Genomic DNA, 27,886 nt, shown 5'->3' on the forward strand with positions numbered 1-27,886 from the left:
GGGCCTCTCTCGTGGGTGACGGACCACTTCATAAGATCGGCGAATGCTTACTGGCGAATGAGGAGTACGTGGACGCCTACTCTGCTATGAGGCAAGTCTGTAGAAATTGGCGCTCAGGTTTACCTGAGCCCGACGTGCACCTGCACGAATGGATCATGGTAGACCACGCCCTTCCACGCGCCGCTGAGTTCACCTTCCTCCAACTCGGCACATCCCGCTACGTCACCATAGATCTATCGGAAGTTCGTGCAAGGTTCAAATTCCTCCAAATTCCTCCATATCTATAGGGTTAATATATTCTTATTTTCAATCTTAGTGTTGAATGTTATCTTCATCAATATATTTTAGATACTACTTCGTCGGCTTTTGCCGTGGTGTCATCGTGCTTGCCCAGAAGAACCCGCCGCACAAGATACGGCTTCTGAACCCACTCACAAAGGCATCGAACACTATGTTTGAGGCGCAGATGCCATCTGTTTTTGTGAATTCAGTCGCTGTGATCAAATCCCCGACTATGGTCTTAGTTTGCTCACATTACCCGAACGAAATTAGTTGGGTCGATGAGAGCACTCCAACTAAGGATATATATGAAGATTGGGGAGATGGTAGTTTTTCGATGGAGAACCATAGTTTGCGTTGCATTACCCCGTTCAATGGTGAACTGTATGCAATAGCTGTGGATAATTTTGAGTCCGGAAGAATAGTGTGCACCAATGTACAGTTGCAGCAGCGCGCGAGCACTGTCAAGATGGAGACACTAATTTCATTTCCACAACTTGGAAATGACAAGTTCTATCTTGTGAAGTCGGATGGTGATCTGCTGCTTGTGTTGTTGGACAACATGCTTTTGGAGGACCAACCATTGGTGTACCGTGTGGACACTCAGAGCCGCTCTCTCCATCCGGTCAGTAACATTGGCAGTCATGCCTTCTTCGTGCATTATATCCGGTGTATCTCCATCGACACCACAGTGCACCCGACACTTCTACCTGGCTGCATCTACTACGCCGATTTGGGTTATATCAGAGAGTACATTCATGATACAAAGGCCTGGGATGAGTGGCCACGATATGTGAATAGAATGGGAAACTACGGTCTGGGAAATGAACACAGGCCATACCGTCTGGAGGATGTATTGGCCGCATACTGCAGACGGAAGGAGTTCAATGAATATTTCCTTGGGATAATGCACGGATGGGACGACGAAGAAATATATGAGCAATGAGGAATCTTCTAGCTGGCCATACATTGCGTGCGTCTTGTATTTTTTTTCATCTTAGTTTGTCGTGAACATTAACAATGTTATTGGCTGCTTTTGGCTGCTGTATGCAGTTTATGTATTATACGTTTTCTGATTATCTTCTTTGTGAATTTATCATATACTAGCTTCTAGATTTGCTGCCATATTGGGCAAAAAACGAGGGTCAAAAGGCAGAAATAGAGAAGCTTCTCTAGATTTGATACTAATTTGGTGAAAAAGACAGAGAGAGAAAGAGGGGAAAAGGTGCTCTTAAAAGGGAAAATGCCAATTTGGGCCGAGAGAGACAAAACTGAGCTCCTGCTCACGTGCAACCAAACGCTATCTCGTCCTGTCCCACGCGGTCCCTTTCTACCAGCTCCACGCGACGAGGGCCCACACGACGCGGCCCCACACGTCAGCACAGCACGGAACGGTCAACTTAACGGGAATCCTGCCGTCTGAGCTGCTTCTGCGGGTTTCAAACAAGGACTTGGGGAAAACTGAGGAAAAACTAAGGGGCTGGGGAAAACTGAGCACAACTAAGGAACCGAGGGCACGAAAATAGAAATCCCTTCTTTCTTTGGCATGGCGGGATCACACAATGACATCAACGTGTTGCAGCAGTCTCCGGTGTTCACCAGACTAGTGGAAGGGCATGCTCCATGCTGTCTACTGCTGGCGTGCAGTTGATGTGGGAGGTAGAAATCTCTGTGGTGTAACTTTTCTTCGTTCCCCGGCAACGGCGCTAGAAAATAGATTGATGTCTACGCACGCTTCTATTCCTGTAGACAGTGTTGGTCCTCCAAGAGCAGAGGTTTGTAGAACAGCAGCAAGTTTCCCTTAAGTGAATCACCCAAGGTTTATCGAACTCAGGGAGGAAGAGGTCAAAGATATCCCTCTCAAGTAACCCTGCAATCACGATACAAGAAGTCTCTTGTGTCCCCAACACACCTAATACACTTGTCAGATGTATAGGTGCACTAGTTCGGCGAAGAGATAGTGAAATACAAGTAATATGGATGAATATGAGTGGTAATAGCAATCTGAAATAAATATGGCAGCGAGTAAACATGTAGCAGAACAGTAAATAAACGGAGATTCGATATTTGGAAACAAGGCCTAGGGATCATACTTTCACTAGTGGACACTCTCAACATTGATCACATAACTGAATAGATAAATGCTACTTTCTCTACACTCTCTTGTTGGATGACAAACACCATTCATTGTGTAGGGCTACAAGAGCTCCCTCAAGCCGGAGTTAACAAGCGCCACAACATTCGGTGTTCATATTTAAGTAACCTTAGAGTGCATAATAGGCCATTGCAATTTAGACCGAGTACAAACATAGCATGCACACTGTCACCATCAGGCTATGAAAGGGGGAATAGATCGCATCAATACTATCATAGTAATAGTTAACTTCATAATCTACAAGAGATTACAATCATAACCTATGCCAAGTACTACATGATGCACACACTGTCAACATTACATCATGGAGGAGGAATAGACTACTTTAATAACATCACTAGAGTAGCACATAGATTAATAGTAATACAAAGCTCATCATATGAATCTCAATCATGTAAGGCAGCTCATGAGATCATTGTATTGAAGTACATGGGAGAGAGATGAACCACATAGCTACCGGTATAGCCCTTAGCCTCGAGGGAGAACTACTCCCTCCTCATCATGGGAGACAGCAGCGGCGATGAAGATGGCGGTGGTGTCGATGGAGATGCCTTCCGGGGGCACTTCCCCGTCCCGGCGGCGTGCCGGAACAGAGACTTCTGTCCCCCGAATCTTGGCTTCGCGATGGCGGCGGCTCTGGAACTTTTCTCGTATCGTGGCTTATTTGTATCGAAGTTTTAGGTCACCAGGGGTCTTATAGGCGAAGAGGCGGAGTCGGAAGAGTCCTGGGGGCCTACACAGTAGGAGGCGCCCCCCCCCCTTGGCCGCGCCGCCATGTTGTGTGGGGCCTCCCTGGCTCCCCTCTTGTCCCTCTTCGGTGCTCTGGAAGCTTCCGTGAAATATAAGATCGTGGGCGTTGATTTCGTTCAATTCCGAGAATATTTCCTTTGTAGGATTTCTGGAACCAAAAACAGCAGAAACAAGAACTGACACTTCGGCATCTTTTTAATAGGTTAGTTCCGGAAAATGCATCAAAACGATATAAAGTGTGAACAAAACATGTAGGTATTGTCATAAAACTAGCATGGAACATCAGAAATTATAGATACGTTTGAGACGTATCAAGCATCCCCAAGCTTAGTTTCTACTCGCCCTCGAGTAGGTAAACGATAACAAGGATAATTTCTGAAGTGACATTCTATCATAATCTTGATCAATACTATTGTAAAGCATATGAGATGGATGAAGTGATTCGAAGTAATGGTAAAGACAATGATTAAACAACTGAATCATATAGCAAAGACTTTTCATGAATAGTACTTTCAAGACAAGCATCGATAAGACTTGCATAAGAGTTAACTCATAAAACAATAGATTCATAGTACAAAGCTTTGAAACAATACAAAGGAAGATATAAGTTTCAGCGGTTGCTTTCAACTTCAACATGTATATCTCATGGATAATTGTCAACACAAAGTAATTTAATGAATGCAAATAAGCAAGTATGTAAGAATCAATGCACAGTTGACACAAGTGTTTGCTTCTAAGATAGAAAGAAGTAGGTAAACTGACTCAACATAAAGTAGAAGAATGGCCCTTCGCAGAGGGAAGCATGGATTACTATATTTGTGCTAGACTTTTATTTTGAAAACATAGAAACAATTTTATCAACGGTAGTAATAAAGCATATGTGTTATGTATAAGACATCCTATAAGTTGCAAGCCTCATGCATAGATTACCAATTGTGCCCGCACCTTGTCCTAATTAGCTTGGATTTACATGGATTATCATTGCATAACATATGTTTCAACCAAGTGTCACAAAGGGGTACCTCTATGCCGCCTGTACAAAGGTCTAAGGAGAAAGCTCGCATTGGATTTCTCGCTTTTGATTATTCTCAACTTAGACATCCATACCGGGACAACATAGACAAAAGATAATGGACTCCTCTTTAACGCATAAGCATTCAACAACAGATAATATTCTCATAAGAGATTGAGGATTGATGTCCAAACTGAAACTTCCACCATGATTCATGGCTTTAGTTAGCGGCCCAATGTTCTTCTCTAACAATATGCATACTCAAACCATTTGATCATGATAAATCACCCTTACTTCAGACAAGACGAACATGCATAGCAACTCACATGATATTCAACAAAGGTGTAATAGTTGATGGCGTCCCCAGGAACATGGTTACCGCTCAACAAACAACTTATAAGAAATAAGATACATAAGTACATATTCAATACCACAATAGTTTTTTAAGCTATTTTCCCATGAGCTATATATTGCAAAGACAAAGGAATGATATTTTAAAGGTAGCACTCAAACAATTTACTTTGGAATGGCAGAAAAATACCATGTAGTAGGTAGGTATGGTGGACACAAATGGCATAGTTTTTGGCTCAAGGATTTTGGATGCACAAGAAGAATTCCCTCTCAGTACAAGGCTTTGTCTAGCAAGGTTATTTGAAGCAAACACAAGTATGAACCGGTACAGCAAAACTTACATAAGAACATATTGCAAGCATTATAAGACTCTACATTGTCTTCCTTGTTGTTCAAACACCTCACCAGAAAATATCTAGACTCTAGAGAGACCAATCATGCAAACCAAATTTTAACCAGCTCTATGTAGTTCTTCAATAATAGGTGCAAAGTACATGATGCAAGCTTAAACATGATCTATATGAGCACAACAATTGCCAAGTATCAAATTATTCAAGACATTATACCAATTACCACATGCAGCATTTTCTGTTTCGAACCATATAACAATGAACGAAGCAGTTCAACCTTCGCCATGAACACTAAAAGTAAAGCTAAGAACACCAGTGTTCATATGAACGAGCGGAGCGTGTCTCTCTCCCACATAAGCATGAATTTATTCAGAGAATGAAAATAACAAAACGAAAATAAAACACACAGACGCTCCAAGTAAAGCACATAAGATGTGACGGAATAAAAATATAGTTTCACTAGAGGTGACCTGATAAGTTGTTGATGAAGAAGGGGATGCCTTGGGCATCCCCAAGCTTAGATGCTTGAGTCATCTTGAAATATGCAGGGATGAACCACGGGGGCATCCCCAAGCTTAGACTTTTCACTCTTCTTGATCATATTGTATCATCCTCCTCTCTTGACCCTTGAAAACTTCCTCCACATCAAACTCAAAACAAACTCATTAGAGGGTTAGTGCATAATCAAAAATTCACATGTTCAGAGGTGACACAATCATTCTTAACACTTCTGGACATTACCCAAAGCTACTGAAAGTTAATGGAACAAATAAATCCATCAAACATAGCAAAAGAGGCAATGTAAAATAAAAGGCAGAATCTGTCAAAACAGAACAGTCCGTAAAGACGAATATTTCTGGGGCACTAAACTTGCTCAGATGAAAATGCTCAAATTGAATGAAAGGTGCGTACATATCTGAGGATCACTCACGTAAATTGGCAGATTTTTCTAAGTTACTTACAGAGAATACTACTCAAATTCGTGATAGAAAGAAATCTGCTTTTGCGCAGTAATCCAAATCTAGTATCAACCTTGCTACCAAAGACTTTACTTGGCACAACAATGCAATAAAATAAAGATAAGGAGAGGTTGCTACAGTAGTAACAACTTCCAAGACTCAAATATAAAACAAAATTTCTGTATTAAAATAAAAACATGGGTTATCTCCCAAGAAGTGCTTTCTTTATAGCCATTAAGATGGGCTCAGTAATTTTAATGATGCACTCGCAAGAAATAAGAGTTGAAGCAAAAGAGAGCATCAAGAAGCAAATTCAAAACAAATTTAAGCCTAACCCACTTCCTATGAAAAGGAGTCTTGTAAATAAACAAATTCATGAAGAACAAAGTGACAAGCATAGGAAGATAAAACACGAGTAACTTCAAGATTTTCAGCATATAGAGAGGTGTTTTAGTAACATGAAAATTTCTACAACCATATTTTCCTCTCTCATAAAGTTTTTCAGTAGCATCATGAACAAACTCAACAATATAACTATCAAATGAAACATTCTTATCATGAGCTACATGCATAAAATTATTACTCTCCACATAAGCATAATCAATTTTATTAGTAATAGTGGGAGCAAATTCATCACCATAATCATCATATATAGAAGGCAAAGTATCATCAAAGTAAATTTTCTCCTCCATGCTTGGGGGACTAAAAATATCATGCTTATCAAAACCAGCTTCCCCAAGCTTAGAATTTTCCATAGCATTAGCAACAATGGTGTTCGAAGCGTTCATACTAATAACATTGCTACTAGCATGCATATAAGGTTCCATAGGTTTTTTAATTCTCGCATCAAACAATCCATGTCTTAACTCAGGAAATAGATTAAAAAGCTCACTGTTGTTTTCCATTATGCCTAACTAGTGAAAAACAAGAAACAAAAAGATGCAATTGCAGGATCTAAAGGAAATAGCTTCGAGCACTCACACACCGGCAACAGTGCTAGGAAATAGCTTAGTAGTCGGAGGATGTGAATACCTTTTACCTTACCTCCCCGGCAACGGCGCCAGAAAATAGCTTGTTGTCTACTGCTGGCGTGCAGTTGACGTGGGAGGTAGAAATCTCTGTGGTGTAAATTTTCTTCGTTCCCCGGCAATGGCGCCAGAAAATAGCTTGATGTCTACGCACGCTTCTATTCTGTAGACAGTGTTGGGCCTCCAAGAGCAGGGGTTTGTAGAACAGCAGCAAGTTTTCCTTAAGTAAATCACCCAAGGTTTATCGAACTCAGGGAGGAAGAGGTCAAAGATATCCCTCTCAAGCAACCCTGCAATCACGATACAAGAAGTCTCTTGTGTCCCCAACACACCTAATACACTTGCCAGATGTATAGGTGCACTAGTTCGGCGAAGAGATAGTGAAATACAAGTAATATGGATGAATATGAGTGGTAATAACAATCTGAAATAAATATGGCAGCGAGTAAACATGTAGCAGAACAGTAAATAAAAGGAGATTCGATATTTGAAAACAAGGCCTAGGGATCATACTTTTACTAGTGGACACTCTCAACATTGATCACATAACTGAATAGATAAATGCTACTTTCTCTACAATCTCTTGTTGGATGACAAACACCATTCATTGTGTAGGGCTACAAGAGCTCCCTCAAGCAGGAGTTAACAAGCGCCACAACATTCGGTGTTCATATTTAAGTAACCTTAGAGTGCATAATAGACCATTGCAATTTAGACCGAGTACTAACATAGCATGCACACTGTCACCATCAGGCTATGAAAGGGGGAATAGATCGCATCAATACTATCATAGTAATAGTTAACTTCATAATCTACAAGAGATTACAATCATAACCTATGCCAAGTACTACATGATGCACACACTGTCAACATTACATCATGGAGGAGGAATAGACTACTTTAATAACATCACTAGAGTAGCACATAGATTAATAGTGATACAAAGCTCATCATATGAATCTCAATCATGTAAGGCAGCTCATGAGATCATTGTATTGAAGTACATGGGAGAGAGATGAACCACATAGCTACCGGTACAGCCCTTAGCCTCGAGGGAGAACTACTCCCTCCTCATCATGGGAGACAGCAGCGGCGATGAATAAGGCGGTGGTGTCGATGGAGATGCCTTCCGGGGGCACTTCCCCGTCCCGGCGGCGTGCCGGAACAGAGACTTATGTCCCCCGAATCTTGGCTTCGCGATGGCGGCGGCTCTGGAACTTTTCTCGTATCGTGGCTTATTCGTATCGAAGTTTTAGGTCACCAGGGGTCTTATAGGCGAAGAGGGGGAGTCGGAAGAGTCCTGGGGGGCCACACAGTAGGGGAGCGCCCCCCCTTGGCCGCGCCGCCATGTTGTGTGGGGCCTCCCTGGCTCCCCTCTGGTCCCTCTTCGGTGCTCTGGAAGCTTCCGTGAAATATAAGATCGTGGGCCTTGATTTCGTCCAATTCCGAGAATATTTCCTTTGTAGGATTTCTGGAACCAAAAACAGCAGAAAACAGGAACTGGCACTTTGGCATCTTGTTAATAGGTTAGTTCCGGAAAATGCATCAAAACGATATAAAGTGTGAACAAAACATGTAGGTATTGTCATAAAACTAGCATGAAACATCAGAAATTATAGATACGTTTGAGACGTATCACTCCACCATGCAACTATGAGATCAATGGCCACAAATATACCAAAGGCTATTATCTAGCCGATGGTATATATCCAAAATGGGCCACTTTTATCAAAACAATCTCGAATCCATCAGGTCTGAAGAATTCCCACTTTGCTACGCAACAGGAGGCTTGCAGGAAGGATGTCGAGCGGGCATTTGGTGTGCTTCAAGCACAATTTGCCATTGTCCGGTACCCTGCTCTAAGCTGGTCTCACGACCAAATGTGGGAGGTGATGCAGGCTTGTGTGATCATGCACAACATGATCATCGAGGATGACTGCAAGAATCATGCTAGGTCACATGTTGGTCCCTATGAGTGTCAAGACCCTCTTGCGGAGGTTGATCATGAGTTGCCTGCTGATTTTGCTGATTTTCTCGCCATGCACGCAGAGATCCGAGACAGCAATGTTCATGAGCAACTTCAAGCTGATCTCCTTGAGCATTTGTGGAGGATCAAAGGAAATACCGTGGCACCTTGATGTAGCATCTAGCCATATTTATTATATTTGTTTACTTGTTTTATTGTTTGTTGTGATTTAATTTGAAAACAATCCTCGCAAACATTCATATGCTATATTTGATAAATGATTCTGTGTTAAAAAGAAGTATTTTAAATGTTTGGGGGCGGCGTTTGGCGCTCAATCCGGCGCGGTTTGGGGGACGCTTTGGGGGACGCGGCAGATGCTCTAAGAGCATCTCTAGTAGATACCATAAATATATGTTCATTATTATTTGAGTTTTACTAAGTAGGTACGATTTCAGCACCCGGCAGAGCACATATCAAATCCTGTAACAAAAATTATAACCATTTGTAAGGAAACATATATTTCTCTGTCAATTGGCTTAACATTAGGTTTTCATTATGGGTGGCATAGTGGCATCGGGTACCTATGTGTTCGACCCTCTTGGGGTAGCCGACGATAGGAGCCAACCGTAGCAACACATCCGGATACCGGCTATGTACGCTAGACCCAAATCTGTGTGATTGGCACTTGGCAGTGTAGCTTCCACCGGCGGATACGGCTACACGGCGGCAGGCGCACATGCATGCGCATGTGCCTATCCCTTGCAGCAAAAGGAAGGCACCTTCTCAAGCTGTCACTGCGTTTAAAAATCATGTGACGAAACAGCAAGGAATGAGATGCCGGCTGCCCTGCATGTTCCAGCCCAATTGCTCTGCATGTGACAACAGTAATTCACAGTTGTATACTAAACTTGCTTACCTGCAAAGTACAATTCCGATCGATAAGAAGCAGAGTTGCAGTAAGCTACACGCGAGGATTACATAGGAGTGGTGTTAGTAAAAAGCTTCATCACGGTTTTGGTCGGTGAGCTGCATGAAAAGTTACTCACTACCGAAAGTAGCAGCAATGAAGAACAGATAAAGGTCGAGATTCAGAAAGCACGCATTTTGATTGATCAGATGCAAAGGGGAAACCAACCAACCAGACAGACAGAACACTCGGCCTCAACCAATCTGAATTACACAACTCTTAGCTACAACCTTCGCCCAAAATGCCGGGGTAAAAATCGAGTACAAATCAGGGGGAGTAGAGAAGAATCACAATTGAGCTAGCAGCACCAGCCAGCGGCGGCGGAGGACGCAAGAATTAACAAATACACGCAACCGGAACGAACATCAGATCGAGTTTTACATACATCACGCGCCCAAAGAATCGCAAGCCCAAGCAACGCACGCACCAAATCCTATCAACAGCGACGGCAGCAGGAGGAGGAAGAAGAAGAAACAGCGACAACGCTGGGTTGTCGTGAGGCCGACGGGCCGGATCTCGATCACGAGGGCGCGGCGGTCCCCTCGCTGGCGATGAAGCCGTTGTTGTTGCTGTTGTTGTTGTCGGGTGCCGGGTGTTCCGCGTTCTTGAGGCTCTGCTGCTGGTAGATTTGCCTCAGCCTCTCTATCTCCTTCTTCAGCGCCTCCTGATGAGCTGCGCATGCAGAGGCAATTTGATTCACAAAGTGTTAGCAATGGTGAGAATTGTGGTGCTAAATTGGGGTAAAAACTGCAAGAGGTGGGTGGGCGGCAATGGCGGTCACCATCTTTGAAGATCTTGTCCTGCGCGAGCGCCGCGATGCGCTGCTTGAGGTGGCTGTTCCCCAGCGTCAGCAGCGAGCGTTGGTGGTCGAGGAATGCGACGCGCGGGGACAAGGCCGACACCTCAGTCTGTTTTCACACAAAAGTTCGCGGGAGGTCGTCAGATTCAGGCATTCCATGCCCAAGATTCATCAAGCTCCATAGGAGTAACTGTTATGCATAATTCGCACCTGCAGCGACGTGACGCTGCGCTCCAGCTCCGAGATGTACTGCAGCTTGCGCACGCGCGACCGCTGCGCCGACTGCCGGTTCGCCAGGATCCTGCAATTGTGGCGACGAGGACGGTGGTAAGAAATCGGGGAATTCTGCGTTTCCGAGGCGTGCATTGTGGTAATTCTGCGAGAGGTGGGAGCAAGGAAGCAAAAAAAAAGTTCACCTCTTGACCCGCTTGGGGTCAGCTGTGGCGGGCGAGGACGGCTGCCTGCCGTCACCATTGCAGTCGCTCTGCGCCTCCTCGGTGTCGCCCTTGTCGTCGTTGATGCTGTTATGATCGGACGGCGACGACGCGCTCGCCTGCTGCTGCTGCGTCGTCGGCGGCGCCGCCAGCTGGTCGGAGAACATGGACATGAGCTGGTCGTCGTCCAGGCGGTCGAACTCGTGCGCCCCGACGGCGCCGGCATTGCCGGCGTCGTCGAGGAAGGCGACGGAGTCGCTCACGGTGCGGCGGTGCGCGCCGCGCTTGGCGGCCGAGAAGTCGAGGAACTCGTCGACCCACGACGGCTGCTGCGCCCCGTTCGCGGCCGCCGCCGGCGCAGGCGGCGGGAGCGGCGGCATTGGCGCGGCGACGAAGGCGCCCATGGATGGGCTGCGCTGGTGGTGATGGTGGTGGCGGTGGTGGTGGCCGCCCCCGAACTCCGGCCAGGCCGGCGCCATGGTGGGGACCTTGGGCGGCAGCTGCGCCATGGCCGGCCGCGCGCGCGCGCCTGCCTGCCCGAATCCAATCAACCCACGCACGCACGCGACGGGGAGCGCGCGATCGATGGCGCAACGCCCAAACCTTTGCAGCGCCGGGGACACGACCGGCAATGTAGCCGTGCCCGCCCAAAACAGAGCCGGCCTCGTTTTAGGTCACGTTTCTATTCCTGGCGCCGCCGCCCGCCGGCGCCGCCGCGCGAGCTACGGCCACGGAGCTAAATCGGGCAATGGGAATGATAGGGACAGAGTGGAGAGAGACTCGAATTGGGCTGTGTGTGTGCCTATAGTTGTTTGTGCAAAGAGAGAAATACTAGAAAGCAGAGATGGATGGAGGAGAATCACATGAGCAGAGGAGAGAAGAGAAACAGCTAGCACCAGCTTGCGCTTACAAGCTGAAGTGGCGGGAGCGGAGGGTGGAAATGGCGCCTGGGTTAGGCCCATAGGGTCGATTGGTGGACTAACAGCACTGACATGTGGGCCTCCAAGGAAAAAAAATACTATGAATTGGATTCCTCCAAAGATCTTTTAAAAATCCTTCAATCCAAATGGGCCCTAAGGTCTTTTGCAGATCATGCGGTTTGGATGGTGCAGAGAGTGTAAAGTGACAGAATTCTCATGATATTTTTTCGGTGAAACATAATTAGAAGTTTGGTTTTTTAGACGTGTCCAGGTTTGGCACGAATAATTTTTAGGTGAAATAAAGGACAAATACTAACCTATGTTGCAACTATAAACGCGATGGATCTCCGTAGTGCCATTTCCTTTTCATGGTTCAATTTTTACTAACTTTATATTTTGTTAGTACATTAAACTTAATATTTTCCTATATTTTTCAAAAAATATTGTCACTGAAAACATATGGGGGCTTTTCTGCAATTTCTACTTTCTCTGCGGAGTCCCCTGTAATTTGTTCAGCCACCGCTTATAAATGAAGCAGCCTCTGGATCCTTCCGGACCCGTACCCGTTAAAAAAAAAAAGCAGAAACCATGTCGTCGTCGGTGCACGAAGGAGGTTATGAACACAGTCCATGGTCAGCGCCGACCAAATTAAACAGAAGCTCCGGGGCTCAACGGCCGCGCTCAAAAGTCAGGGGGCCGGGCGGTTAAGTAAATTAAATTAAACAGACGGGGCCGGCCCCCCACGTGCTGACGTGACCCATAGGTTTGCCCGTAGGCCAAAGCTCCCCCGATCCTACTCCCTACTCTCGTGTTTACTTCACCGTGGCATCTCGAGCCGCGTCCCCCCAAAGCGTCCCCAAACCGTGCCAGATTGAGCGTTTGGAGGACGTGTTTCGTTCGTGCCGTTTTTGGAGGAAGTCGCTCCCCAGTCGCGTCCCCTAAACAAAAATTCGGAAATTTTAAACTTAACGAGATTCGATTAAGATTCGTGCAAACTTACAATATTCGAACGAAATTTGACTAAATTTAAACTAAACCTAATCTAGAACCACTTGCGGCAGCCGGAGGCGTCGTAGTACTGCTGGAAGTTGTACATGTCGTCGGTGATGACCTCCTGCTTGACGCGCTCGCCGACGGGCTCGTCGACGGGCTCGTCCTTCACCGCGCCGCTTGGTCCTGCCTCGCCGTCGTCGGTGAGGTCCACCAGCGGCTTGCCGGAGTCGCGGATGGACAAGGCGATCGCCGCGTCGAGGTCGCCCCTCCAGGCGTCCTTGTCGTTCATGGACGCCAAGAACGCCGCCCGTGCACTGGCGATCCTCGGGTCGTCGCTGCTGGCGATGAGCCGCTACTGCCGCTCATACTCCGCCAGCAGCGCCGCCTGCGACGCTTCCTCCGGCTCCTCCGCGCCGCCTGGATGAGGAGGGCGCCACCGCACCTCCCTTGCTGCCGCCGGCTGCCGCTGCCGCCACGCCTCGTGTTGACGGGCGTCGCCGGCTCCTCCTTCACCTCCCGTTTGGGAACGGTGTACGGCGCCGACCGGTAAGACGAGGACGGCGTCGATCGCGCTGGTCCTGAGGAAGAAGAGTGCGAGGAGGACGAGTCGTCCTCCTCGGCTGCCATTGAGGAGACGGCGGCGGCGACGACGGCATCTCCAGCCTTGGAGCACCGTTGCGGATGCCGCGGATGACGTTGTCGAGGGTGCGCCCCGGAACGCCCCAGAACAGGGCGCGGCCGTCCTTGTTCCAGCTATTGGGGCCGCCGACGAGCCCGTCGGTGCTGCGCATCTCGACGTCGTACTTCGCCTGGAAGTACGTCGTCCACCAGGCGTCGTTGTTGTTGGCCGCCAACGTCGGATCCAACCGCTCCTCGGCGGTGAGTTGAGCCCGACGGGCCTTGATGGCGTCCCTCCATTGGTCCGTGCGCGGCTTCGGCGGTGGCGGAACGCCAATGCCGTTCACGGCCATCTTCCAGCCGCCGCTGCTTGGCAGCCGCATGTCCGGCGGGACTGGATACCGGGCGTGGTACATCGCCCACGCCTCCGCCACGGTGAGGCTACCGCGACCGAAGCCGTTCGCCGCGGCGATCTTGCGGGAGGACGAGCTCGACATTTTTTGGAGAGACGAGGAGAAGATCTGGGAGGGGGGAGGCGGCGGTGACGAGAAGGTTTGTGAGCGGTGAGAAACTGCATGGTGTCTTTAAACAGCGGCGGCAGCGGGTGGTTGCACGCAATAACGCCGGCGCGGACGGCCATGCGGCCATGCACGACGAGACGAGTCCCTGCGTCGCCTGAGAAAATAGGGACGACATTAACGTCGCTTGACCAAAGGTAGGCGACGGGGTTTTAGGCTTCCGAGCCGCTGACGGGTCGGCCCCGCCACTCCCCGCCTCGCTTTTCGTTGTGTCCGGCGTGCCCGGTGCGTCCCCTGTGGGACGGGGACGGGCTCGGGGCGCCGGACACCGTATGGGGGCGCGCCGGACAAAAATGGGCTTTGGGGGACGCGGCTGAAACGGTTTTTTTGTCCGGCACGCCCCAAATCCCTTTGGGGGACGCTTTGGAGGACGCGGCTGGAGATGTTCTAAGATTTTTTTCTTTCTTTCTTTTGGCCACACTGGCTTGCATGTTGCTCCATGATACCGCTAGCAACGAACAAAATGGTAAAATACTCCGTAGAGAGTTTGAGAAAATTTGGCAATGCCCTGCGGTGGTGTGCATTGCATGGTGTCAGTCATGTTTGGGGAAAATATCACATGATCCCAAAAAATACATGATAATGATATGCTTCTCAAAATTCTAATTTACAAGTTTCGAAAATTATAATTGTTTTGTTAGTACTCATAAGATTTGGAACCAAACTCGAAAACACACGGAGAAACATAAAAAGACAAATTGATATAGAAACACTATGTCATTCATGTTTTCTCTTTTTGACACTATTTATGTTGAATTTATCTTTTTTGAGGCTCTAAAATTCCAGTCATTGTTAACGCACACATCTTGTGAACACTGCAATATTTTCTAATTATTTTAGACAGTTGTAAATTGGAACTTTGAGGAATGGTATCATTGAATCATGTGAAGTTTAGGATCATGTGATATTTAGGAGAGTAAAATCGAACATATCCGTGTTTGACAATCCGTGTTTGACAACAAGGGGTTGTTTAGATACCGGACAGCTCGGGCTACATTTTGCAGAACACGACTTTCTTAAAAATGTTTAATATGGTAACAAATTATAACCATGATTTGTTAGTCTAACTAGCTCATGGATACACAAACTTGGTTCTCCAAAAAATAAAAATCCTAGTTTTGGAGAAAACGACTATTTGACATTTTTGTACAAACACATTTTGAGTATACACGGTTTACACGGCAACCATCCTCGATCGTGGAAGAAATATCATCTCCACCTGGTAGCGTAGCGGGCCACATCATGGTGTTGCATAGTCCATCTCTACAGGTCATCCTCATCGGTGGCATGCACGAGAGACCCAAGCCATTGTGTGGATTAATTATGTACCTTCCATGCTACTAGGGTTTCGTTGCATTAGCGACCGCATCCCGGTGGTGAAGGCAACATCATGCAGAATATAGGTCTCCTAGCTAGCTCCATGCTCGTCTTGGCATGGCCTCCGTAGTCGGCATCAAGGAGCTTGTCGTGTAGATCGATCAATGAGTATTGTTCCAATAGATGGCCGTCCACTACCTTGGCCTATCTTGGCAGTGGCCGTGGAAATGGCGGTAGTGGTGCCGACTTTATTTTGTTTTTTATTTCCTTCATTTTCTTCCTTGAATGAGAGCACGGTGTTTTCCTAACGTGATCTGATAATGAAGATATTTGACAACATGTCTTCTAAGGGCCACAATGTGCGAAATGATCTAAGACGCCACCTCTTTAGGTGGGGGCATGTGCTTCTCTTCAAACCCTTACTCCGAGCCTTTTCTAGCTTCAGCAGGGTTCATCTATGGTATCTGGTGGGAAAAAATCATATGCAGAAAATAAATTTATAGCTTGGGCACATGTAGGCCATTACTTTCGAAGTTTCAAAAAAAAAATCATAGAATAGTTGTAACGCGTAAGATCTCAATTCAAAACCCTTTGTATTCTGGTGCATGAAAATGACTAAATCGGGTAAATTTTGAAGTTTTGAAAATATTCATTGTTCCATATACTCGCATCCACGCTTTTGTTGGCTTTGTGTAGCCTAGAATACAAAGCATCCTACTTATATTTTGCACGCTTGTAGTATATGCATCATTAGTTACATTCAGACTATTTTAATTTTTTTAATATGAAATATCATTTACGAACATAAAGAGCTATATGTAGTTTGAGCTCTAAAAAGTTTTGTGTGGTTTTTTTTTTCCAATCGGATGCATGGATAAAATGCTATTGGCTGGCGACTTCAGTGGTCCGTGTTGACGTAAAATATTTTAGTGTTTTACAAGAGTCTTCGTTGGACGTGTTTTTATAAAAAAGAATCTTCGTGCAACTGGACGTATTTTTATATATTTTTAATTATGTAATATTATTAATCAGTAAGTTAAAGATTACACGAATTATCACCTCGCAGCTCAGGATTTCAGGGTGTAAAACATGCACACCGTACTTTTTGTGCGGGCCAACAGCAGACAAAGCGTTAGTATGATCAGTGGACCACAATGTGCAGGATCGATTGGCTATACGTTTGGTTTAGATCAATGCGCGCATAAATCTGAGTCCCCATGTGTATACCTGCTTGTGGTCGTGCTAAGCACATCTTGTCTGATAGCTCCAATACAGCGGATCTACTTTCTACTACCGTGTTAGGGCATGTACAGTACTTTAGACACCCACTGTCTGCATTCCTCGTCCATGTCATCTCTAGATAGCTATAAACACGATCGGTACAGCGCGGTGTCTTTATGGACCATCTACAATTCTACAAACCCCCATTAGGTAGTAACTGCTGCATGGAATTTCATCGAATCAATCCACGCTCCGTGAGCCCACGATCTGAGATACCCTGGTACAATGGGAAGAAGGCCATCGTTAGCTTCCGAATTCCACGGGACTAGACCGACTGTAATACGGACTGCTTGTTTTCTTGGTAGTTTTCTTTACACGTCATCTAATTTCTTACGTAGACCACCTTACAGACTGCTAAGTGTACACAATTGTACATGCCCTTAGGACATGTACAATGGTTTAGATACCTCCTGTCTATAACAAGTCTCCACGTCACCTATAGACAGTAGCAAAAACTCTCTCTACAATGCGTGTGTCGTTTTGGCTATCTGTAACTCGCACGAGCAGTTTCTTTCCCCATTCCATGATACGAGCACTTGGGCTGGAATAACTGCAAGATGCAGACGGCCGGAGCATACAACGGGAAAAAGAGTACAAGACTGGTCGGAAATTTGACCGTCAGCTAGCATTATTGCTCGTAAGTTGAAGGTTCGATTTAGTTTAGCCTGTAAATTTAAGGTTTTTCTTGGACATTTTATAATTTTTTTGAAGTTATACTAGAAGCTTCCAAACAATTTGGCAATGGGAATGCATGCATGGCACTATAGGTCAGGTAAGTACAATTTCCCCTTCGGTAGGTAGTGAATATGTGTTCCTAGTCTAATATGGCCTACTTATACAATTTTCAGTGTTGTTAATATTTTTCTCTTGTGCTCTTCGTCTTTGGTGGCCTTGACTTGAGTGGACCGCTCTCGACAAGATGACGCCATTGCATGTGGACATTTGGCAACCCCTGCTTCTTGGCTGCCGCCCCAACGATATCATTGCTGACATTTTCTCCATTTGTAAATGAAAAAAAAGCAGAGAGTCCGTTGCAATATTGAATTTTTGGGCTGTCGCATTGAGTTCTCGGATGGATTTGAGGGGCGTCATGTTCCCAAATTTGTGGTCTTGTGGGCAAATCTTTGGTATTGACCTTATTCATGATCCGCATGACTCCATCTCTTATTCTCTTCGTGCCTCTCCAGGTCCGGTAAATACACCTCTACCCCAACTTATCATTCTCAGTTCTTGGGGGCAACATCTTTTTCTATGAAATCGTTTTTGTGGGATGCTTGGGCGCCTCCAAAGCATGAACTTCTAACCACATGGAGCTGTATGGTTAATTAGTCTAACTGCATGAACGGCTTTTGGTTGACCATACAAAATAAATTATGAACGCTAACCACATGGAGCGCTAGGGTTAATTAGTCTAACTGTATTATATATTCACGAGCTACCATTTTAGTGATGATTATGGTATTGAAAACTATATTTGGTCATATATATTTCTAGAGTGAATTCCACTTTTCACCCTATAGTTGCATATTTGTGACACATATACCTCATTTAGTGCAACTTTTACAAAAATATCCATCCAGGAGTCTTTAAACATGGTTTTAACCTAATTTAGCATTTTGTTTGTTTTTGATAGATAGGACCGGCGTATTTAGTTGATGTGGTGCAGCAAAATGTGGAAATATCGGAGGCTGTCATCTACGATTTGTCTCTAGGCTTTTCTTATCCAATTGTTCCATTCCTTATCCCCGTACTGATATTTTTGAAAGTCAATAATCACCTCACGCCTTGCCCAATGAATACACAACAAAAACAGAGAGTCCAAATATTCTAAAATACGTAATCTAGATGATTTTTTATTCAACGGGGTAATTAGTGTCACAAAGTCAGAACTATAGAGTAAAAAGTGGAACTCACTCATATTTCTATTACGATTCTATCTATATAAAAAAATATAGCCAACCCTTTGCTGGATAAATTCATCAAATCAAATTTATGAAAATATTAGCAATCAAATTTATAAAGATTTGACTCTATAAAACCAAAACTACAACCTCTTATAGGGTAACAATGCAAATAGAGTAATAGACGCATTGAGGTATCAGCTGTAGCATGATCTTTGCGTAGTACTGCATGCTAAACATTCACAGTTCACTTTTGCATTACCTTCTGATTTGTAAATGTCAACCGTGTCAACTAATTCCCTGGTGATCAATGGAGAAAGAGTAAGGATACATGAGAGACAGCAAGATTGGAATAGCTAGATTGGATGATCACCATACATGGTAGGGGTGTAGTATATTTAAGTGCTGCCTCCATCTCTACTACTTATAAAGGCACGAAGTTGTGTTGGAAAATTAGATCTCAACCGTTCCCACTCAGCCAATGAACGACCCAGATTCGTTTGTTCTCCCTTCACTTCTTGCCACGCCCAGGACAGACTAATTAAACGCCCTCTCCACTAATTACTCTCTCCTTCCGCGTCTGGCAGCGCAGTTCACGGAAATCAGCTCACGATCTATTGGCATGTCTCTCCTCTCTCACCACGACCTCCCCTCAAGGCCGCCGCTGCCCTGCGATTACCTCCACGAAGTTCGACTTCCTACATCCTGAGTTCCTGATGCCGCATACCTTCGCCCGGACAGATCACTCCCCTCAATTGCAGCCTCCTTTAACCGCGTGGAGGCGTCGACCTGAACGACGCAGACGGGAGTATGGGACATCCTGGACATGGTCGCGGCCATCCTGGCTGCCGTGCCCCAACTCCTCGCGCCCGCCTTCAGCCCATACTCACAGCGACTGCATCTCCTCTCGATCAGACCAGGAGGTCACACATGGCACCAGCACCAGGTACTTCTTACCAGCGATCTATTACCCTCATCTGTTGATGCTACTTTCGGGATTGGAACGGCCGGGGTTGGATGGAATCATGGAACAGGTTTGGGAGGTTCCGGCTGCTCCAGTGGTGACAAGCCTGCTACACCACAGCAGCCCGTATGTGCTCCACCTACAGGCGACATCACAAAGAAACGTTTGTACCATCCCTCAACTCCCTTCAAGCGTCGCTTTCGAATTGATTTGCCATTGGGGATAATACATCCGACCATGGTTGTTTTTAACTGAATTGGGGATTAGTGATACTTTGTATAATCATTGCAAGTAGCTGTCCCAATGTAAAGAGCACTGATCTCATACTATCCATCTGAACAACATCCTGCTTCTTTGTTATCTTCTATGAACGGCTTCAAATGTGATATTTAATAGTAATTACGATGGATCAATTTTCTCAATTCTAAGTTCGATATTTGCTGCAGTAACCTACTTAAGTGTTTTTCTCAGGGCACGTGCATTATTTTTCCGTAGAAGGCTGGATTACTAGAAGCAATTGAATGAGTGCTGGATAAACAAAAGTGAGATTTTGCTACCCCTTGTACATTGCAGGCCATGGATGCATGTATTCTTTCACTGAGCCTATAGGCATATTTCCCGGCTCAAATAAAGCCTTTTGAGAGAATGTATGTGCGGACATGGCAGTCCGTAGGCATACCTGATTTACGGTCTATTAACTCATTGCTATGTGTTCTTCCATTTTGTATTCCAACATCAAGTAAGGTAGCTGGTGCAATCCTAGAATATCATTTTCGAAAATACTAATGAAATTCTGATGTATGTAGAGTATTACTTAAACAACGACAAATGCCTTCTTTTAGTGGCGGTCTGGCGGAGAATTTTTGTTTTATTTACTTGTGAGTATGAGTATCCTTATGAGCTTCATACTTTCTAAGAGATTAATAGCTTTGGTGAAGTTTATGAACCTTCTTTTGAAATTGGGATGGTGATATCTTTTTCCCATGCATTTGAGTTCAATATGTTGTTGTGATGTGATTTAGAGATATCGTTGTATATTACTATATCTGTCATACTCAATATATTCCTTCGTCATATCAGAGTGAATGACATTATGTTGCTATATCTCTGTCTTGCACCTTAATTCTTGCAGACTGAATAGAAGGTCAAATGCAAGAATTGCGCAACCGACTCTTATGCATAAAACCGTCAGAAATGTAACTAGCCTCCATTGCAGTCGTGCTCAACCTGAAATTCTTCTAAGTAGTAGAAATGTAACAGGGATTTTATTGACGTTTTTTTTTGTTTGTTTGGTGATTCGATGGATCTTATCTCTCTGATTGATCTTCAATGGTTTTCTGTTGTAAAGAAGCTTGCGGACACCTTCTTCCAGTTTAATGTTGATCTGGATATGCAACTGGATATTCCATTGCCAGTCATGGAACAAGGTTTTAATTCACTATTATCAACATGATTTTGTCAGTTTGCGGAGATGCATTTCGCTGTTGCGAATGCAATTGAAATGGGGGATACTGGAGTTGGAATAACCTCAATACTCTTTGCTGTTATTATGTTGTCTTGTTTCGATAAATGTTTTTCAGGATCCTATGCTTTACTACCTTTATTTTGATTGCCATCTCTGCATCCAGTGTATACAAAATCCTACATGTGTCCCCTTTATCTATTTGTGGAGAAGAATAGACTTTTCGTATTGTTTATTCCTGATTTTCTGAATATTTGAAAAGAAATAGTTGTTATTGCGAGTAACATCATGTACACATTTCTTTCAAATCTCTCATGTTTAGTATTTTGTTAATATTTTACCTCTACTTATGTGGATATAATAATCAAATTGATTATATTACCAAAATTCAATACTTTCTTTTAGTAGCACATTCTGTTTATTTAGTTTGTCATGTGTTAGTAGTGCTAGGAACAAAATACAGGGGGTGTTTTATGCAGGTGGATGTTGCAGAAAATCTGATGCTGATCTTGCGATGTTAAGCTAGACGTTTTTTTTTTGGTTGATTTGCGTTTGTTTTTAGATATGTCACCAAGGATGACAAAAGAAACCAAGAGATGCTTCTTCCTTGTTAATAATATGTTTCTTAGACAAAGTAGTTATTTTTAGAGAGAATAGTGATTCCTATATTTAAATATGGTGTATTTAGATTGCATAACTCATTCTGGCAATAGCATCACTGAGCAAAATGCTCGCAGAATCTTGAGAGAGGAATTGATTGGGACGTTGTCTTATTAAAAAAATGTAAAACGAAGTGTCATTGAGCAAAGAACGTGCGTTGCACGTGCACACTTACTAGTATATTTAAGTGCTGCCTCCACCATGTGCCACTCTACGTGTCATCAGTGCATCACACATGAATAAAACTCCTCCCCCTCGTTGGTCCCTGGCCCCAAGCTAGCCATGATCCACCACATGCACCACGCATGCATCTTTATTTCTTGATTGCCTCTTGCCCGTTGATTTTCCTCAATTACCATCTTTTGGACCATATACATTTTATAGTACTCCCCCCATTTCAAAATGTAAGGCGTCTAATGATTAGTCAAAAGTCAACGCTTTTAAAGTTTGACCAAGTTTATACACAAAAAGATGAACATTTACAACACTAAATCAATATCAATAGATTTAGCATAATTTTTTTTAATATGTCAATTCGATATTGTAGATATAAATACTTTTTCTAAATATTTAGTTAAAGTTAGTAAGGTTTGACTTTCGACCAATCCTTAGACGTCTTACATTTTAGGAGGGAGTATATAGTATTGCAAAATATATTGGAAGTTCAAACGGAAGCCAAGTCCTGGGAGCACTTAAAAAAATCATATTTCAAATGTTTCAGAATAATCTGAAAAGAGTCGGACGATGTAGTCAATGATTTGTACTACAAATGGTGCAAAATCTCAATGTAAAATACTTTGCATTCTAGGCTACACAAAATTGACTAAATTGTTGATCCGAGTATACTGAACAATGCAAATTTTTAAAACTTCAAAATTCATCAAATCTTGTAATTTTGTGTTGTGTAGAATACAAATAATTTTGCACCTGTGCAGGATACTCATTGACTACATCCGGACTTTTTTCTCCTTTTCTTTTTGTGAATTCTAGACTTTTTTTCTTCATAATTTATTTTGGAACTTTGAAAATAATTGGCTCCCTCGAGCTGGGCCTACATTTGTCCAAACTTTGGACATTACCTTCCCTATCACATCATATTCTGTTTTTTTTTGCGAATGTATCCTATAAATATCTTGGGGACAATTAACCGCCTGAAATGGTAAACACAATAGCTGTCCACCGCTCACAAGCCCAATACTCCATTAGTTATTGGTAGATATACTAGATTTCATCTCCAAATCGATCAGCCAAAGTCGGCAAATCTATACCTAATAATAAAGGGAGGATTGTTTCCTTGGTCCAACACTTTTTTGGAAAGTTTTACCCTCCCACCAAATCGCATAATACATGAAAATACTTACCGGTCCGTTCTGTTTCTTCTTTTCCCACCGAACGAACGAGAACCGTCAGCGTGCGGACTCTCCAGGCCAGCACATCCCGCCCCTTCCAACTCGAACGTGGATCAGAAGACCGGAAGGAACGTGTGGGCGTATGGGCCGTCGTGTGGGCCGGACCAGTTGATGGCACGTTGCCGGACGAACAGCCTGGTATTTCCCTCCATATCAAACACGTACGAGAATAAAACTCTGCAAAGATTAGTACCACCTCGTTTCTTTATGACAAGTTTTACCGGTTCATATACTAAAATTTCCTGGATGTCAACAAGTTGCTTAGGAAAGGCATAAGCAGCAGATCTAATGATCGATGAGAGTGGAAGACTCGGATGGCTCATATATGGGGGAATGGAAACAAACTGTCTTGGAAATTAAGCAGACGGCCTCGCCCGGCGAGCTAAAGGAAAATAATGGCCGCGGTGTGTGTGGGAACTGGGAAGGACACCTGATGGAGTGGAGCCGGCGGCGGAGTGAGAGAGATGAGCAGAGGCGCCGGGACCGACAGCAGCTAGCAGAAATCAAGTGATCCATGCGGCGAGCGAGCTCTGAATTAAGGAGGGTTGAATGAGAGTTGCGGCGCTGAGAAAGGACAAGGTGTTTCTACACCTGGGTGCATATGCACCCTTTATTTGAAATGCATATTAAATATATTTCTAAATGTCAAAAAAATACAAACAAAAATGCCTCGTGTATATCTTGACATGTTACATATTCACAAAGTTGTTTCAGAAAAAACCGATATGTTTTGTGTCTTGTACTAAAAAGACAAATTTTTGGTGTTAAAATAGTCTATTTCTCGAGACATTATTTGTCTTTTTTACATAGGGTACAAAAATTGTTGGTTTTACGTGAAACTTTACGTGTACTCATAGAACGTGTCCCTCTACATGCTAAATTTTTGTTCCTAATTTTTTACTTTTTGAAATATGTGTTATACATATAGGGTGCATATGCACCCATGATCAGTTTTGGTTTTCTGCGCTGAGAAAGGATTAGCAACGCGATCTAGAGTGGTTGTGGGAACGAGCAATGGATAAAGTACGTATGGGCCTCTCCATCCTGCTGTTTTTTATTTTTGCTTTTCATGTGTAGGTATGGCTGGGAACGTGCAAGGGGTGAAGCACCTTTGGGCTTCTTTGGCCTGAAGTTTGTTTTTCGCTTTTTATGTCTAGGTTTGGCTCAGACATACTCATCTGGTCGGATTTAATCGACGCATTCCTAACCTAGCCTAATTAGTATACACACTCGCGTCAATCTTATCAGACCGGAGTGAGTGTATGCCAAATGAAGGAATAAAATGAATGGGCAAATTTGAAAATACAACTTTTCTAATGAAATCAATATCTTTATGGAAACCAGTTTTGCTCACTAAATTGTAGTCGGTGAAGACAATCGGTTCCCCTTTGTAGAGTGGCGCACCAGGGATCCGAGCTGGGCATCACAGGGTGAAGGCCACCGGAACCTCGATCCAGGGCGACACGCGATGCAAAATGCTGGTGTAGGCTAATGGGTCTTCAAGCAAGATGATGCGTAGGGGAACCCAAGAAAGGGGAGGGCAGGACCGCACTACGTACTTAGTGAACAGGAAAAGAGGAAGCCATAGAGGTGACACCTCAGAGCTTAGTAAGGTGTTGGCACGCGTGTCTAAAGAAGGAGATGGAGAATCCGTAGCAACACACGGGCACTTTTGCTAGTTAAAGCTTAAGACAAACAGACGATGTTCCGCCATTGCAACGGGTACCACTACATACTCTACTCCTCTAGAGCCAATAAATTTCAATCATCAATTTTTTAGATCTTCTCAATCAACATGATTGTATAGCTGAATGTGGTGCTCATACACGTCCTAATTGTTTTTTGGGATTTCTATTTTCGTGCCCCTGGCTCCTTAGTTATTCTCAGTTTTCCCCAGCCCCTTAGTTTTTCCTCAGTTTTCCCCAAGACCTTGTCTGAAACCCGCAGAAGGAGCTCGGACGAAAGGAATCCCGTTTAGTTGACGTTGGTTGGTGCTGACAAGTGGAGCCGCTGTTGGTGCCCCGCAGTGGACACGTCTTCACTTATCCAGATCATCATGGGACCCACAACTTGTCCACGTTAAGTGCGCCGGACCCACAGCTTACCCAGGTGACCGTTGCAAAATGGGAGCCCGAGCCAGCCCCGCGCCCGTGCCCGTGCCCGTGCCCGTGCCATTGCTTCCCCTTTCTTTCCCCGCGCCCCATTGTTCTTCTTCTCCGCCAGCGGCAGCCCTTCTCCGGCAGGCGGGTGATGTCTAGTTTATCTTCGACCTCCCGTTCTTCATGGCCGCAGTATGGACCCGTGCCTTTGACAAGATGCCCTGACTGCCCACGCCAGGAGCCTCTGAAGCGGTCGATCTGTAAGACGGACGAGAACGGCAACCGTGGACGTGAGTTCCTTGCATGCGAGAGCTTGCCATATAGAGAGGGGGATAAGGTTAGATCTCGCTCCAATTTCTCTGTTTTCTCTCGATTTTCTTGCTATTCCCTCGAATTTGGGATTTAGGGTTCCCGTTGTTGTTTTCAGATCCTGAAGAAATGCAGGCATTTCGAGTGGATCGATGTGTACGTTCAGAGGCTTCAATTGCAGGAATCAATTGGCGCTATTGGGGAGCGCAATTTGGGAGGGGGGGACTTGCTGTAGAGAATGCGGCGGAGAGAGGAGCCGTTACGATTATGCCTAATGCTCCCAATGTAGGACTAGGGATGGCAATGGGTACCCATGACCCGCGTACCCGTCGGGTAAAAACCCAATAGGAATACGGGTTTGGGACAAAATATTACCCATAAGTTTGTAAATGGAAAAATATCATACCCATCGGGTGGAGTGGGTACGGGTATGGGATCATAGAACCCATACCCGCGTACCCATGTACCCATCTAAAATTAACAAGTAGGCCACTGCAATATTCTAAAGTACTTAATTTTTTCCCTAATCATGCCTTCATGTTGCTAGGCTAAATCTCACGCTTCCCGGTCTCACAATCGTTGGTAGGTTAGTGAGGATTAGGCCCCTATTTAGGATCGCTTCACCTCTTGTCATATTTTTTTAATCTATTCGATGTGTTCTAAGCGCGGGTATTTTTACTCGCGGGTACCCATTTACCCTGTCGGGTCTCGGGTATGGGAAAAACTTGTACCCGTTGACGGGTATGGGTACGGGTGATGGGTAAGAATAAAGGTGATGGGTACGGGTATGGGATGGCTCTACCCGTACCCATACCCTGCGGGTGCCATCCCTATGTAGGACTGGTGGAAGTGAAGGGAGAACTGAAGAAAATGAACAAGCAGTTAAGGCAGCTGATCGAGTTGAAGAAGCAAGCTAATCTGATAGCTGGTTGTTTTTTCTGTTGTATAATTGTGATCGGATTCTTATCATTGCTCACCAGGCGCTAGAAGTTGTTACAAGGGATACCTTGTTACAAATTCATTATTCAGTTACATGTACTTGTAGTTGTTTTCATGGTTAGTGTGTGCATTCACCGAAATTACCAACTATATTGGAATGCTTTATGTATGCCTCATGTTTATACAAGGGATTCTTATCATATGTAGTTGATAATTGTTAGAGGGGTGAGAATAATGCATTCACTGAAATCCGCAAATATGTATGCCTCATGTTTATACCGAAATTATACCACTTTTGGGCCGTTTCAAATTACCGAAACTATATGCCAAAACTATATCCCCTAAAAGAAAAAGGAAAGCGAAAGATAGTTGATAATTGTTAGAGGGGTGAAAATAATGCATTCACCGAAATCCGCAAATATGTATGCCTCATGTTTATACCGAAATTATACCACTTTTGGGCCATTTCAAATTACCGAAACTATATGCCAAAACTATATCCCCTAAAAGAAAATGGAAAGCGAAAGATAGTTGATAATTGTTAGGGGGTGACAATAATGCATTCACCGAAATCCGCAAATATGTATGCCTCATGTTTATACCAAAATTATACCACTTTTGGGCCGTTTCAAATTACTAAAACTATATGCCAAAACTATATCCCCTAAAAGAAAAAGGAAAGCGAAAGATAGTTGATAATTGTTAGAGGGGTGACAATAATGCATCCACCGACAGAGAGAGAGAGAGAGGGGTGGCCACGAAGAGAGAGAGAGGGGTGGCCACGAAGAGACGGGGAGGGATATACTGCCCGTTAGATCAGTTGATCAACGGTTCGTGGAGTCGATCCGTGTGACAACGGCTCAACCAATCAGGATAAGTTTGGGCTTCTGAGAGCATTTGTGACAGAACTTGAGGGTAAAACTGAGTAGTACTAACAATCCAAGGGCACATAAATAGTAAATAGACTAAGGGATTCAAACAAAAAGAATTACAAAATGAAAATGCATGTTTTGTACAATATAATTCATATTGGGCTACATCAAATTGTTTGCAATTCAAATATACATGAGTGTGACAATTATGGCATCATTTAGACAAACTATGTTTTTGGGGAAGATGTTTTGCAAAGGGGTTTGAGTGGAAAACCATGCATCTTCATAGCTACACTAGTGATTCTGAGAAGTGGCAATTTGTGGTAAAACTTGATTTATATATGTTTGTTAAGGTTTTCTTGGTGGCAGGTTGCGTAGGAAGACTCCATGAGTAGGTGCCACTATGTTTTTTATTTTTTTGATTTTTTTTGCGCATGAAATGCCTCAATTAGATATGTTAATCTCATTTGTTGACTCTCTGTTGACTAGCTACTTGAGGGTAAAACTGAGTATA

The 27,886-nt window shown here is 44.3% G+C and overlaps 1 protein-coding gene across 1 annotated transcript; it reads right to left on the bottom strand.

Annotated features, from left to right (window-relative positions):
• Positions 1-9,991: 9,991 nt before the first annotated feature.
• On the bottom strand, positions 9,992-11,925 carry LOC127321351 (basic leucine zipper 2). The gene is made up of 4 exons (XM_051350377.2): positions 11,033-11,925; positions 10,827-10,917; positions 10,599-10,725; positions 9,992-10,489 (listed from the first exon to the last, which is right to left on the bottom strand). The coding sequence occupies exons 1-4, from the start codon at positions 11,557-11,559 to the stop codon at positions 10,338-10,340; spliced, it is 897 nt and encodes a 298-aa protein (XP_051206337.1). The 5' UTR covers positions 11,560-11,925; the 3' UTR covers positions 9,992-10,337.
• Positions 11,926-27,886: the final 15,961 nt, after the last annotated feature.

Source organism: Lolium perenne, chromosome 3 (assembly GCF_019359855.2).
Source record: "Lolium perenne isolate Kyuss_39 chromosome 3, Kyuss_2.0, whole genome shotgun sequence".
NCBI classification, from domain to species: Eukaryota; Viridiplantae; Streptophyta; class Magnoliopsida; order Poales; family Poaceae; genus Lolium; species Lolium perenne.